Below are 16,350 nucleotides of genomic sequence, written 5' to 3' on the forward strand. Positions count from 1 at the left end.
TGAAACTTCATTAAATTGAAGAAACCCTTCATGTGTTGGGATTTTTTTTTCTTTCTGTAGGAGGATGAAGAATGGAAAGAATTTGAGCAAAAGGAGACAGATTATACTGGCCTCAGGATTCAGTCTTTGCAGTTAGTGTAAGTAGCCCGTGTCCAGTGTGAGTATGGTTGCTCTCGTACATTGTTTTTTGTTTCCTAATCATAATCCCAGAGTCCGATAGTTGTGGCAAGTGCTCCAACAAACTTTTATGTGGCAAATTTAGCAATGGCTGTCTTCAAAGTAATTGATGGTGTGTGTATATATAGTAGGTCTCCCTTGGTAAGAAGGGGGCGTGTGTATGCTAGCTTCTTGATTCTGGAGCATGAGATAATGGATGAGGTAATGGCACACTGGTCTGTGATTGACCTTTTTGGTTTTGTTTGTGATTGGTAAACAGTAATGAAAAGGAAGAGGAAGAAAATGAGAAGAAGGAAGAACAAAGTGAAAGCTGGGATGAAACCTTGTCTTATGGAAGTGATAGGTCAGCTGGTCCTTGGAACAAGCCTACTTCTGCTGGACCACCAGCACCTCCTGCACCAGTTGGTAAGGTTCATAGTATATAAAATTTATTGGGGTGTTGTGTTGGCATTATTTTTGTTTGTATTGCAGTGGTTACTTATTCCAGTTGATGGCATACTTTTGTAGTGGTTGCTTCTTCCAGTAAGTAAAGTTAACTTTACCAGTTAAGTAAAGTTTAAAATAAGACTGTGGGCTGTGGGGCTGTTTGTTGGGAAGTCCTTAAATCTTGTGTGGAGCAGTTTTTTTTACCTTTCTCCACTTTAGCTTTTGTGTGTGTATACACACCCAAAATGTTCAGGATATTTCACATACTATGTATATATGGTGTTTGAAACCCTTCATATTAAAATGTTCTCCTTCATTGGTTTCACAACAGACTACAGTGGATATCTTCTTTTGGCTGCTCCTGTTAGGGGTCGTCACAACAGATAAAAGTGGCTATAAAAAGTATATACACCCCTGTGAGACCACAATAAATCACTTCAGAAAGTTTCCCACCTTTAGTGTGACCTATAACCTGTACAGTTCAATTGAAAAACAAATCTAAACTGGACAATTCAATTGAAAAACAAATCTGTTGGGGGGGAAAAATTATAAAAAAATAAAACTTATAATACGCTGGTTGCATCAGTGTGCATATCCTTAAGCTAATACTTTGAAGCATCTTTTGAATTAACATTCCCGTCGTCTTGGGTACACACCTGCCGTCAGTTAGACTCTTAACCCCAAGTAAAGTTCAGCTGTCCTAGTAGGATTTTCCTGATTACTCCGTTGCTTGCTACAGCAAAAGCCATTGTTTGCCAAAAGCTTACAAAGCATCCAAGGGACCTCATTGTTGAAGGGAAGGAGAAGGGTACAACAAAATTTCCACAGCATTGGCTATACCATGGAACACAGTGAAGACTGTCATCAAAAAGTGGAGAAAATATGGGACAACAGTGGATATATCTCCAAAATTGATGGAGGAGACCAGATGAAAACTGGTCAGGAAGGCTGCTATGAGACCTACAGCAGCACTGCAGGAGCTGTAGGAATTTCTGGAAAGTACTGGTTGTGTACTACATGTGACGGTCTCCCATATTCTCCATATGTCTGGACTATAGGGTAGAGTTGCAAGACTGAAGCCCTTTCTTACGCAGAAAAACATCCAGGCCAGGCTAAAATTTGCAAAACAATACATAGTCTCCCAAAAGCATGTGAAAAATGTGTTCTAGTCTGAGACCAGGATTGAACTTTTTGGCCACAATTCCAAAAGGTACATTTGGTGCAAAAACAAAACTTTGCATCACCAGAAGAACACCATCCCCACGGTGAAGCATGGTGGTGGCAGTATTATGCTTCACCGTGGGGATGGTGAAGTATGGTGCGGTATCATACTTTGGGGTTGCCTTTCTTGAGCTGGACCCTTGGGGTTTAGTTAAGGTTGAGGGAATTATGAAAGTTCGGTATACCAGTCACTTTTGGCCCAAAACCTCCAGGCATCTGCTAGAAAGATGAAGATTTTGAATTGACCCCAAGCATACATCCAAATCAACAAAAGAATGGCATCACTAGAAGAAAAGTTTTGAAATAGCCCATCCAGATCCCAGATCTAAATCCAATAGAAAATCTGTGGGTGACCTGAAGAGGTCTGTGCACAAGAGATGCCCTCGCCATCTGACAGATTTGGAGCACTTTTGCAAGGAAGAGTGGGCAAATACTGCCAAGTCAAGATTTGCCATGCTGATAGTCGTACCCAAGAAGACTTGAATGCTGTAATCAAAAGGTGCTTCAACAAAGTATTAGTTTAAGGGTGCACACACTTGTGCAACCAGCCTATTGTACATTTTTATTTTTTTTATATTTCCCCTAACAGATTTGTTTTTCAAATTGTTCAGGTTATAGGTCACATTAAAGGTGGGAGAAGTTTTGAAAAGACTTATTGTGGTCTCTTTGTGATTAAAAAAAAAAAAAAAAAGTGCATAAACATTTTGTGTGTATAATGCATATCAAGTTTGTATCCAAGTCGAAACGTACATAACATTCTTATTAAATGTCACCAAGTCAAATGTTTGCCTCAGTCTAATATTGTCAGCTTGTCCAACCAAAAGAATCAACACCATACTTGTCAGCTGTACAGATTTTCGCAATGTCCAGAGTTTGGCCTCCTATTTTTGGTTTGTTTTTCTGACAAATTAGTGGTAAATCATTACATATCGCAGTTGGAAAGTGACTTTGTTCTAGACTTCATAGCCTTCAGAAAATTCATGTTAATACAAACGCAAAACTTCATTCTATCAACTTTCTAAGTTTGCAAGAACAATATTTAAAAATTCTCCCTATTTTTGGGCCTTTGTCCTACTTTTATTTATGGCTTTGTCCAGATTTCTTGCTCTGAGGGTTTAGAGAGATGACACGCACCACACACTCTTAACCCTACTTTACTTATTCCATAACTAACCCTCTCCCCTGTATGTGTGCGTGTTCAAATGTCTCCCTCCAGGATGTAGGCACAGTAAGTAGTGGCACGTCCACATTTCCTTGTACCAGGGGACATAATTTTCTAGAATATAATGGTCAATTCTCTTGTGTATAAAACGGGGTGAATTCCCTAAAGACTCCTCCAGATCTAATTCCAATTTAAAATATTCCAGTTAATAATTTTAGTATTAGTGGAGATGGGCCATGGTACAGCACTTTGTCCTTATGGTTTAGCGGGTTATGGAAATCCTTCATTTTCTGGCCTTCCTAAAATAGAGGCTAACCTAGTTCTGGGAGAACCTTATTCTTAATTCTTAGGGGTTACCCCCCCCCAAAAAAAACTACTACCAAAAAAATGCACATCTTCAAATATTTGTCAGTTTATCATGGACAGTCAAACTGCCATCTAACAATACTTTTTTTTGCAGTAGGGTAATGACCATTAGGAGTCTGAAAAAGTTGGTTTCTTAAAGTTGGAATCAAAGCCATTATTTTTTTTTTAGTCGTTGCATCCACATAATCCATACCTTAATCTGTGTACGTATGTAATCTAAAAACCAGAAGTATCTAGTCCAGTAATTGGAAAAGGGGATCTCAGAATGTAGGTGGTTTCCCATTTCACATAACCAATTAGGAGTAGGTGGGAGCATAAGTTGCTCCCATTGCTATGCCTGCCATTTTTTAAAATAATCCCCCTCAAAAGTATAAAATTGTTGGTTAATAATATTTCCATTAATGTGCAAATAAAACTAGGAAATTTCTTAATGTTTTGGGTGAAGCCTATTTTTTTTGACTGCAGTATCTGTGCTAGTTGAATATGAGAAGACTAGGATGAAATAGGCTTCTGTTCCTCCCAAGTATGAGTTTCTGGTCTCTGCAGACGCCTTTTGCTGGTTAATTTCAGCAGAAGATTCTGTATTTGCCTCTGTTAACGCTATCTCTTCCGCACCCCCCTCTTGACTAGATCATTTGGACATTGTCAATTCATCTTTCAGTCATTGGATATATTGGGGTTGACAGCAGCTTTGACTTGGATAGTTTCCAGCTCTTGCTTTGTCTGTTAGTTGAGCTGTTAATGCCAGGGATTCTGATGTCAGTACCATGTGGGGATAGGTGTTGATGCTTTTGGGGCCAAGGTCACTCCTGTTTCCACCAGAGGTCAGCCTTTGGCAGATCGCTTTTTTGCAAGCCATTTGCCCGCCATATCTAGAAAACTGGGAAGCTGGGCTTTGACAACGTGCAGTCTTGTCTGTGCTTCATTTTTTTTTGTTTAGAATCCTTTTGTTTAATGTCTGGGTGTAAGGCAGTTTGTAAGAGGAGTTACCTTAAGTCCTTGCTAGTCTCCCACTCTGGACTTTAGATGATGGGGAAGCTCCTTCCCTATCCCTGTCCCGCATATGACCTCTGGTTCAGGAAGCAGAGATGATTCATGGTAACTTGGTGTTGGACTCTTCATCAAAATGCATCTTGAAGGAAGCCTTCAGTCATCCTTGCTGTTTTCATGGGGAATCCTCCCATCTGACATGATTTGGCTAGTAGCTCAAAGCTTGGGAGAAGGCACAGGAGTCTAGTCAGGATGTTCATGTTAATCATTGCTGCAATAGCCTTAACTGCATGTATTGTATCCTGCCAAGGATACAACAGCTGACCAGCTTCCAAAACTTCAGGGCATGTTCCACACACCCAAACTGTTGGCCAACTCTAGCTGAGCTGACTAAAAGATTTGAGCGTGAATCCCTTCAGAGCTTCACTGCTGCCAAGGAGTATGCTCCACTGAGGCTTTTGATTGACTGGCAGCTCGTGCTTCCTTGCTGGGAAGATGATCCCCCTTTGAGGGCACCATCAAATTTTAATATTTCATTACTTTCATCTTCAGAAAAAGTATTTTTAAAGATGGTGTTTAAATGGACTGGGCGTGTCCCCAGACTGTAACATGCTTTTAAACAGTTTGTTCATTTTTTCTGTTGGCTTAGAAATAGTGTAAACTGGAGTGTGTTTTTTCCCTTGGGGGAGGGGGGGGCTGGAATAGCTGAAGTTTGTACTGGGTTTTCACTCATCTTTTATCCTGGATCTTTCAGCCACTGTGGAACAGAGGTTAATTATGATTTCTGCAGCTGTGGGGATGTCCCCTCAGTAGGCAAGGGAGTGCCACTTTACAAGGTTTCCCTGTTGTCAAAGTGCTATGCCTGAGGAAGCATCCGTTGCCATTAGTAACATGGCTGTACACCCCCCCCCCCCCCAAAAAAAAAAAAATGTATCTACTCCACCAATCCCTTTTAGATGGGAGTAGTTTACTATGCCCGGCTCTGGGTTTAATTTGGACTTTTGATCCTTTTGCAAGTCTTTTTCCAATGAAAGAGGGATTTCTCTCTCCTTGAATATATTCAAGATTTTGAATCTGAACAGGAGGATGCAGAGTCTGATTCTCCCTGTGGGTGTTTTTCTCTGAGACAATTGCTAGAATGTGCCAGTGTTTTCATTGGGAGAACACTGAAGTTAATCAGCCCCTCAGAAAATACTATGTTATTACAGAAGGTCTTTCCAGAACATAAATCATTCCTCTTCTGTCTGGTTAAGAGAATGGATGTGTTCCTGCCTTCAGTTTTCCTGATGGCCAGTTGCCCTTAAAAAGGTAGGTGAGATGCAAGTTCCTCTGTCTTTTGTTGTACCCACCATTTCCAAACCTGACCTAGTAGCTGTAGCCATAGTTGTTCACATTGCCAAGTACTTTTAATTCCAGTCCTACTTTTTCTGATAAGGATGGGAAATTGATTGGGGGGGGGGGGGGGCTTGTGCATCTGCATTTTTTTTTTTTTTTTTTATTGAATGGTCAGGCTCGTGTTCTGTCAAATCGTTGTACGATTGTTTTATCTGCAGTTTTCTTTTTTGTGAAGAAAAAAATCTGCTTTAAAAACTTCTATTGCACATTCCCGTTCTTTCTCGTTGCTGCTGCTTTTACTACTGTTGGAACTGGCTTGGGTATCTTTCTTCCACATGGCTCATTTCTGCCTACAGATCCCAGTATTTTATGACCGTCTCTCTCTGTACGGAAGACACTGTAGTCACTGGGTGTGATTTGAATCAGTGCTACTTTTGTCTTTTCTTGGACCACTGTATGTCCAGTTTTCTAGCATCTTATAATTTGAACCCTTGGTATTGGGTGATCTCACGTGATATAAACTTCATTTTCTGTGATTCTCTGTGGCTCATGTTTCCAGTGTTTTTCAGCCACTTCGATACCATAATGTTTGCCCATCCATTGTAACAAGTCTTGCCACATTATGCCTTTCGGTATGCAGTACCTCTGCCATTGGTGCATCACAACCAGCAGCAAGGTGTGTGACCGTTTCCAATTAGGTTTTGCATATTTTTTTTCCCCCCCCACATGTTCAGTGGACTTTGTAAACTAGCTTGTACGTAGCCCACTATCTTGGGCTGCCAATATTTAACCTTTCATTTCTTGATGTGAATTCACCTCTCTTTAACCATTCCTGCATTCAACCATTCCTGCATTCATTCTTTATCAGCATGAGGCTCTTCCAGAAGTTTTCTATGCTTGCAACTATATTGTCCACATTTCTTGCCTTCTCGTCTGGTCCTTCACCTTATATTCTTTTGTTTTTAGCACATTCAGTTGCTGCCTGGTTTTTATCTACTGGTTTGATGTCGATATGCTTCTGCTAAATTAAGCAGAGATGTCTTAAATTTATTCTCGTGTTTAAAAACTTTCACTACGTTTGTATCTTGTGGGGTCCGTAGATCTGTATGGAGTCCCATGATTGCAGATCTATACATGTAATCAATTTCAAGGAGGCCCATCCCTCCTTCAGAACAGGAAATATATACTTGGTATACACGGATTTTTTTTTATAAATCATTTGGTGATCATACATGCAGATAAAAGTACACATACATACCGGATTGGTCGAGGCCCGGGTTAACTACCGCCACCAGTACTGTTGGCCAACAGGGTGCTGGCGGAAATTGGGCTACTGTTGGCCGAAGGAGAAGAGGCTGGAGGCATGGCCGAAGGCAGGTAAAAAGGCTAGAACGTTGATGGTGAGGGTTGGAACTTTGAATGTTGGCAGTATGACCGGTATAGGGAGAGAGCTAGCTGATATGGACCAAAGGAAGGTTGGTATATTGTGTGTGCAAGAGACCAGATGGAGGGGGAGCAAGGCTAGGTGCATCGGAGGCATGTTTAAATTGTTTTATGGTGTGAATGGGAGGAGAAATGGCGTAGGCGTTATCCTGAAGGAACAGTATGCTAAGAGTGTTTTGGAGGTGAAAAGGGTGTCTGATGTTTATGAAGCTGGAAATTGATGGTGTAATGATGAATGTTAGTGCATATGCTCCACAAGTTGGGTGTGCAATGGATGAAAGAAATATTTTGGAGCAAGTTGGATGAAGTGATGACTGTAGCCAAGGGTGAGACTGGTGATTGGAGCAGATTTCAATGGGCATGTTGGTGAAGGGAACAGAGGGGATGAAGAAGTGATTGGCAGGTATGGTGTTAAGCAAAGGAATGCGAAGGTCAGATAGTGGATTTTGCGAAAAGGATGGACATGGCTGTGTTGAATATGTATTTTAACAGTCATAGGGTGACATATAAGAGTAGAGGAAGATGCACACAGGTGGATTATATCTTGTGTAGAAGGGACAGTCTGAAGGAGATTGGTGACTAAAGTGGTGGCAGGGGAAAGTGTAGTTAGCATAAAGTGGTGGCAGGGGAAAGTGTAGTTAGCATAGGATGGTGGTTTGTAGGATGACATTGGTGATCAAGAAGAGGAGGATGAGTGTGAGGGCAGCACCAAGGATCAAATGGTGGAAATTGAAAAATTGTAATTGTGAGGTGATGCTCAAGGAAGAGTTAAGACAGGCACTGGGTGGCAGTGAAGAGTTACTGAATAGCTGGGTAACTACAGCAGAACTAGTAAGAGAGATGGCTAGAAAGGTGCTTGGAGTGACATCTGGAAAGAGGAAGGAGGACAAGGAGACCTGGTGGTGGAATGAAGTACAGGAGAGTATACAGGGAAAGAGGTTGGCGAAGTGGGATTGGCAAAGTGGGATTGTCAGAGATGAAAGAAGACTAGTATAAGGAGGTGAGGTGCGTGGCAGAGAGGTGGCAGAGGATAAGGCATATGACAAGTTGTGTAAAAGGTTGGACATTAAGGAGGGAGTAAAGGACCTGTGCCGATTGGCTAGACAGAGGGACCGAGCTAGTAAAGATGTGCAGCAGGTAAGGGTGATTAAAGGATAATGAGGGCAAACGTACTGACAAGCGAGGAGAGTGAGCAGATGAAAAGAGTAGGGCTGATGAGAATGAGAGGGAAAGAATGTTGGATGATATGCGGACAGTGAATCATGAAGTGCAGTGGATTAGCAAGGAGGAAGTAAGGTTAGCTATGAAGAGGATGAAGAATGGAAAGGCTGGCCCCGATGACATACCTGTGGAAGCATGGAGGTGTTTAGGTGAAATGGCAGTGGAATTTTTAACTAGATTGTTTAATGAAATCTTGGAAAGTGAGAGGATGTCTGAGGAATGGAGAAAGTGTTGTGGTACTGATTTTTAAGAATAAGGGTGATGTGCAGAGCTGTAGTAACTACAGAAGGATTAAACTGATCAGTCACAGAATGAAGTTAAGGGAAAGAGTAGTGGAAGCTAGGTTAAGGGAGGTGATGATTAGCTAGCAGCAGTATGGTTTCATGCCAGGAAAGAGCACTACAGATGTGATGTTTGCTTTGAGAGTGTTGATGGAGAAGTACAGAAAATGTCAGGAGTTGCATTGTGTCTTTGTGAATTTAGAGAAAGCATATGACAGGGTGCCTAGCGAGGAGTTGAGGTATTGTATGAGGAAGTCGGAGTGTCAGAGAAGTATGTAAGAGGGTAGTGTGACAGCAGTGAGGTCTGCAGTGGGAGTGACGGATGCGTTTTTAGGTGGAGGTGGGATTACATCAAGGTTCAGCTCTTGACCTTATTTGTAATGGTGATGGACAGGTTGACAGACTAGATCAGACAGGAGTCCCCATGGACTGTGATGTTTGCAGATGACATTGTGATCTGTAATGAGTAGGGAACAGGTGGAGACCCTGGAGAGGTGGAGATATGCTCTAGAGAGAGGAGGAATGAAGCTCAGCAGGATTAAGACAGAATATATGTGTGTGAATGAAGGCGGATAGAGGAATGGTGAGGATGCAGGGAGTAGAGGTGGCGAAGGTGGGCGAGTTTAAATACTCTGGATCAACACTTCAGAGTAATGGTGAGTGTGGAAGAGAGGTGAAGAGTACAGGCAGGATGGAGTGGGTGGAGAAGTGTCAGGAGTGATTTGTGACAGACTAGTACCAGTAAAAGTGAAAGGGAAGGTCTACAAGAGTAGTAGTGAGACCAGCTATGTCGTGTGGGTTGGAGACAGTGGCATTGACAAAAAGGCAGGAGTCTGAGTTTGACGTGGCAGAGTTGAAGATGAGATTTGCACTGGGTGTGACTAGGACTGGACAGGATTATAGGAATAAGTATATTGGAGGGTCAGCCCAGGTTGGAAGGTTTGGAGACCAAGCCAGAGAGGCAAGATTACGTTGGTTTGGACATGTGCTGAGGAGGGATGCCGTGTATATTGGGGGGGGGGGGTGCTGAGGAGGGATGCAGGAAAAATATGCCAAGGATGAAGCTGCCAGGTAACCGGAAAAGAGGAAGGCCTAAGATAAGGTTTATGGATGTGGTGAGAGAAGACATGCAGGTGATTGGTGTGACAGAGCAAGATGCAGAGGATGGGAAGAAATGGAAACAGTTGATCTGCTGTGGCGACCCCCGACTGGAGCAGCCGAAAGAAGATTATTTGGTGATCATGAAGCATCCTTTTAATATCCAATCTATCCACTTTTTGGGGCCAGTCAATCACTCCAAAAGTATGTTGGGACAGGAAGAGCAAATTGATTTATGGCTTGGATCTTGTTCCTAGATGTCATTGTAGTTTTCAGGATTAATGTAAGTCTTCTAAAGTACTTGAGTTTTATTTGCGTTTGTTTGTTTTATTGCTGATCTTTCAATTCCCGCTCCCTCTTGCTCATGTTATTTTATCACATTCTTGTCACAAACTGATGTTTTCCTGGTGCTGCAGTTTTCCTATTTTAAAGGTTGCTTTTGCATATTTATCAAGACCAAGTGACATTCCAGTGTCATCTGAGTTTTGACCACTTGCAGCTGTGCATTCAGTTCCACATCTGATGAGGTATACAGTTTTAAATCATCGATAGAGAAGATAAGTCATTAGACTTTGTTTTCTAGGGGCTGTATTGTAGCCATGGCCTAAGCTGGTAAGTAAACCGCTTAATGGAGTAATGGCAAGGCAGAATAGCAATGGTGACAGTCACCCTGGAATATCCCCCATTGAATTTTTATCCCTGGGATAATTTGTCCTTTATCATGGCTTAATTGCAATGTGGTCTGCCACCAGTTTCATGGTTACTGCAATGTAGTCAGCCAGTGTAGGGTGCATCTTGTACACTTTTTTTTTTTTTTTTTAAGCACTTTTTGTCCATGTATGTGGGATACTATCAAATGCTTTTTTTTTTTTTTTGTAGTCAATCCATGCCATACTTTAGATTCTTCCCCTTACAGTTATCCACTAACTTTTTTAACAAATGATCCTTTGTTCCATATGACTTTCTTTTATTGCCCTTTGTTCTACTGCCATAATTGAGTTTTCTTCTAAATGATTATAAACTCTTGTGTCAATTCCCGTGTATGGTTTATACATTGTTGGAAGACAAGTTATTGGTCTAATTTTTAGGGTAGCTTGCAGGTTCACTCTTAAGAGCATTGTTTTTCCTGAAACAAGTGCTTTGTATGTTTGGGGTGTGCCTATAAATAGTGCTTACTCATGGCTAAATTCTTGTGCAAAGAAGTTACTAAACCAAAAGGTGGCTACTGCATTTAAACCAAAAGTTGGGTACTGCATCTGGGCCTGGAGTTTTCAAGTTAGAGGCTTTTCTCAACTTTGTTTCAACCTCTCTGGCTGTTTCATCCCATTTCATATCCTGTACCTTTAAACTTCTTTCTTTTACTACTTCTATCCATTTAACATATTTGTTCCACAGGGTCTTCATAGATGCTTCTCCAGAATGTAGCTATTTCCTCTTTGCAGTGTGTGTGTGTGTGACTCTGATGCATCTCCGTTTGCATTGCTATATTCTCAGAACCTTCTGGATTATGTTCATGAGATTTTAAATCCCTGGGGTAGAGATTTATGGTTTGGGCTATCTGTTGCAGAGGGAATTTTTCAACCCCCTTTTCCCAAATTGTGCAAGGGATTATCTTTCTCCTCATCTGGTTTCTTCAAAAAACAGAAGAGTCTCCAAAGAATTCAGGTAAACCAAATGTTTACGTAATAACACTGGGGTTCCAAAACTAAGGACAGTCAGTCTCACTAGTCAAGAGAACTTGTGACCCCCCCCCCCCCATCCTGGGCCCTTCTTTTCTTCGTAAAGTCTGAAAATCTCTTACCATTTGTAAACAAATGGGTTCTGGAAGTCAAATCTATTAATCAAGGTAACATATGGCAGTTGGAAGTAATTCCTCCTGTCTGGGTAATCATTCCTCATCCTGCAGCTCAGGCTCTTGTTTCCATCGGTTTGTCATCATGTGCAATCCGAAGAGTGGTGGAACCAGTTACTCCTTCCCTAGTGCCAAAGATAAAATATTTGGCTAGTTCAGGATCTGTCTTTTCTAAAAAAAATCTTTGGTGCTCAAATTGAAAATGTCTCTCTAACCTGTTACCACAAAACTTGGAAGAGGATGTAACACGATGTAAAATATGCTCATCACATCCATGTTTATCCAGACTTGAGATCTGAAGTTGTGTGTATCACATTATCACTTCTCTGCTGTACCTTGTGAACACTCGATGCAGTGGATAGTCCAAAGTGTGTCTGGCTCCAATTATAGGTAGCAGGATACATGGTATCCACATTTTTCTGATACTTAGACAAGTCACTTGTTTTAGCAAAGTGTCTGGAATCACTCTCTTAAGTGAGATCTTACATAAACCATGATTCCATGAGAAGGACATTCGAAAGTTAACTCCCTTCCATAAGATTGTATTCCTCTAATGTCGACTAGACACTTCTGTTCAAAACTTTGCTGGATTTTTTTTTTTTTATTTAGATAGGTTTCCAAGGTTTTCCATTTGGACTGGTCACTGTGAGGGAATACCTCAGGTTTTGAGTCTCATGGCATCTGATTTTTTTGATACCCCTGGCAAGACTTCAATTGAAGATAGTGGTATGTGAAGCGTCTTTGGTCCTAGCATCAGCACTCTCTATCTGTTGAGATCCCATTGCTCTTTTGTCAGAAGAGAAGTCTTTTGGTGTTGACGAGATCCTTAAATCCAGGTCTACCTTTGTCCATCCCTGCTCCAAACCAGTCTCACCACCGACACTTTGGATATTGCTTGGTGAGCAATTTCCGGAGGGATAAAAGCAAGGAGTGTAGGACACACTGGACAGACTAGCACATCCATATCAAGGTGATGCTTGCTTTGGTCAAGGAACCCAAATCTCCAAGTGGTTTCAGGCAGTACCACAGTCGTGGTACATCAGCAAGCAAGGGAGAGACTGGTCCTACCCTTTTGCTGACTGGGCATGTTGACTTAGGCTGTAGTGTGTCAGTACAGTCTTGCTATACAGGCATCCTGCATTACTTAAGAGTAAAATTATGAGTCAGATGTGCTGAGCAGGACCACGGTAGGCCCTCTAATGGAAACTAGATGGGGGGTGGGGGGTCTTTCAAGGAATTTTCCAGAGATGGATCAATCTTTGGTTAGACACCTCTGCCTCCTATCTGAACGGCCAACTGGTGGTAATCTGTTCCAGGACTGCATGCAAGCAGACCTGGAAGACAGATGCCACGTCTTTTCTCTGGACAGGAATGTTCCTGCACACCTTTCCATCTGAATCTTCCAATCTATTCTGGATATTGGTGGAATCCCCCAAGATCATTGGGGTGACTCCCCTGTGGCCCAATCAGCCGTAGTTCTCCCTTTTGTGAACGGCACGGGGCAGTTACTTCAAGCTTCTTCGCAGATTGGATCTACTTGCACAAGTAATATGGGTGTTAAACTCAACATCAGTCGTCTTCACTTGACTGCCAGATGATAGGGTCTTCCTTTTTCTGAGCACATGCACCAGGCACTAATGGGAGCAAAGACTTTTACTAGAAATTTAAGTGAGAGATTTTCTAGTTGGTGCTAACATTATAACCAGTACCCATTCAGGTTGTTTAGTCACACGTTGCTTGTGGGGTTACTGTCCCATTGGTTTTCTTAGTCATTTCAGCATGTCTGCCCACAGCACCTGTTTCAATCCAGCCTCCTTTCAGAATGTTCTAAAACGGGTTTTTGCATAAGAGGTCACCATGAAAACTGGTGGCCTGTTTTTGTGTTTGCTTACACTTCCTCCATTTGAACCAGCTAATCTGTCTGACTTTAGGTTCTTAACATGGGAAACTGATTTACTCTGTTGCAAGCTCTTATAGGGTTGATTATCTTCATTTTCTATAGGGGCAGGATTTCTTTGAGAACCTTTGTCTTGTATGTCTGTGGTGTAAGAGGTTACTTTAAGCCGAACTATCCATTCCCCAGTGCAGTAGTGATCCATTATGAACATGGTACAGTTGTGCAACTTAAACCTTACATAACTGTAGCTGTTCGAATATCTGAATGAACACTGCTACAATAGCCTCCCTTAGTCCTCTTCTTTTTTGGTGTGGGGTGCCTGTATTTTATTTTTCTATTCTAACATTGTTCTTTTAGGGTCTTTGTCAGCAGGAATGCTCTCAAGGACATTGATGTCCGTCAAGAATGCAACTGCAGTCCTGACATATGGGTTGTCCTGCCTCAGGCAGCCCTTCGGTCGGCCAGATTCCAAAGTCTGGGTCCGGCGTCGGCCGATGTCGCCTCCTCCCCAACATCAGAGCGGCTGGAGTACAAAGGCATCAGCCGACGCCATCTTCAGTCTTTCTTGCCGCACGGTGCCCGAAGCAGAAGCAGTTCGCAAGTGCCGGTCGGTCAGCTCCTGTGTTTTCAGTTACCGAAGTCATCTAAAAGCTAAGTACCCCATTGGGGAACATTTTTTTCTTGCCTCAGCCGATGTCAGAACAAATTGAGAAAGTTAATAATTGTTTGTCTTGTGGTAAACAAATACCTCATAAGGACTTCCATTCTTACTGCCTCCCTTGCCTGGGCCCAGACCACGACGTCTCGGCCTGTGCTGCCTGTGCTTGCTTTAATAAGCGCGCACTCAGGCGCCGGGCAGAATTTGCCGAAGACTTTTTTGGCGAATCCTACTCTTACAACATGCCGTCGGAACAACCGACAGCACAAACTACCAAAAAACGAAAGGACCGGGACAGACATCCTCGGGCCGTGTCTTCCACTGATATAACGCCTAAGCCCTCTGCGAGTGCTTCGGTCCCTTCGGAAGTGGTAATTCAACCGCTCCAGGCCGACGACACCGCGTTAACACGTTCCTCGGTCTCAGACTACCGGTTGTTGTTTTTCCTCCAGAAACTGAAGTTCTGGATCTACCCGACACCATTCCCGTGGACAAAGTTACCCCTGCACGTGGGGCAGCTAGGCCTCCTGTATCCATGTCCATCAAGGCCTTTGCACGTGCTAAGGCCGCCTGCCAAGCCAAGGCCCATCCTAAACCTACTTCTCAGGCCCCTTCTTCTGATAGACGGATCATGTCTCTGGCTGCAGATCTAATCTCTCTTATCAGGGGGTCTCAGCCTCACCCAGACAGAGGTTCTCAGCAGCCTGCAGAAAAAAGGCCTAGAACTGAGCAGGCAGACAACCTCTCTTCAGATGAAGCCTCTGGGGATTCAGAGCATTCAGATACCAAAGAAGAATCCTTCCAGGCCTATGAGGACTGTGATGCTGAGGAATCAATTCCCTCTGCCTCTCCTCCAGAGGATTTTTCTTTCGGTGAAGTCCTCCACTCCATGAGGGAACATTTTAAGTGGCAGGGTCAAAAATTTTCTGATTCTAGGAAAAGGCTATGTACCTTCCTTAAGTTACCCCAGCACAGACCTTTAGCTATCCCTCCAGTTTTGGATGTCCTGGATGATGTATTCTCCGACTCCAGTGCTTCCCCTGATTCTCTCCCTCCTGCTCCTGTCAAGCCATACAGATATTACAGGGTCCCTGACACTCACAAGCATCTCTTTAAGGCCCACTCTGTGGATCTAGAAACTATTTCACAGGGCCCCAAAGGAGTGGCTACCTCAGCCAAGAATCCACTGCCAGCTGACAGGGAAGCAAGGTCCCTGGAGAGATGGGGTAAAGTTTATACCTCTTCCACCCTTGCCATGAGGTCACTTAAACTGCCTTTTTCATATGTTTCAGTACCAGGATTATTTACTGGATGATTTGCAGAAAAAGCTAGCCTCTCCTGAGCCTATAGATAGAAAGGCATTGCAGGATGTGGTTCATAATACTCAGCAGGTTAGTAATCATTTTCGTCAGTGTGGTTATGATGCATTGGAGGCTTCATGTAGGGCAGCTATGACAGGGGCTGTTATCCGTAGACATGCTTGGTTGAAGGAACAGCCACTGCCGGATCATGTTAAAGTAAAGCTCCTGGACGCACCTCTGGATAAGCAGAAGCTTTTTGGTGCTAATGCTCAGGATGTGTTGAAATCTATTGAGGAGAAGGCAAAAGCAGTACAGACAGTAAAGGATTTCCTCCAGGTTCAGCCACCAAGGTTCAGCAGGAATTGGCCTTCAAAGAATTGGTCCTTTCCAGACTCTGACAAGTTTCAAAGGGGAAAGAACAGGGGTGCACGAGGTAGAGGGCAATACCGAGGCTCCTACAGGGGACGCCAATGGCAACCACAAAATCAGAGAAGTGGCACAGGTAGTTCACCTGCACCACAGGGACAATCACAATGACTTACCTTTCACTCCGCCGACCAAGGCTCAAAGAGAAGCACCTCTAGGCGGAAAAGTATCTCTATTCTCAAAAAACTGGCACATTATAACAAAGGACAATTGGATTCTGGACATAATAGACAGAGGTTACAGGTTCCACTTCCATACCTTACCAACGGGACAAGGCATGCCAAACCTGCCACAACATCAAAGGGCAGAGGCACTCATAGAAGTCTCAAAGCTGTTACAAATAAAAGCAATAGAGAAGGTTCCTCCTCAGGAACAAGGCCAGGGATTTTATTCAAGACTCTTTCCTTGTTCCAAGAAAAGAAAAACAATGGAGGTCTATATTGGACTTCTCCGTTCTAAATACTTTTCTCATGGTGCCAAAATTCAAGATGCTGAC

General features: G+C 42.9%; 1 protein-coding gene across 1 annotated transcript in view; it reads left to right on the forward strand.

Moving 5' to 3' along the window:
- The window catches only part of CDV3 (CDV3 homolog), a 133,432-nt gene that overhangs the window by 34,796 nt on the left and 82,286 nt on the right, over nucleotides 1–16,350 (forward strand). Inside the window, exons 2-3 of the mRNA XM_044064652.1 lie at nucleotides 61–137; nucleotides 437–582. Coding sequence (XP_043920587.1) covers nucleotides 61–137; nucleotides 437–582 — 223 coding nt within the window. The remainder of the gene's footprint in view (nucleotides 1–60; nucleotides 138–436; nucleotides 583–16,350) is intronic.

This window comes from Protopterus annectens, chromosome 3.part0 (assembly GCF_019279795.1).
Source record: "Protopterus annectens isolate FY-2018-M chromosome 3.part0, PAN1.0, whole genome shotgun sequence".
In the NCBI taxonomy this organism is placed as follows: Eukaryota; Metazoa; Chordata; order Ceratodontiformes; family Protopteridae; genus Protopterus; species Protopterus annectens.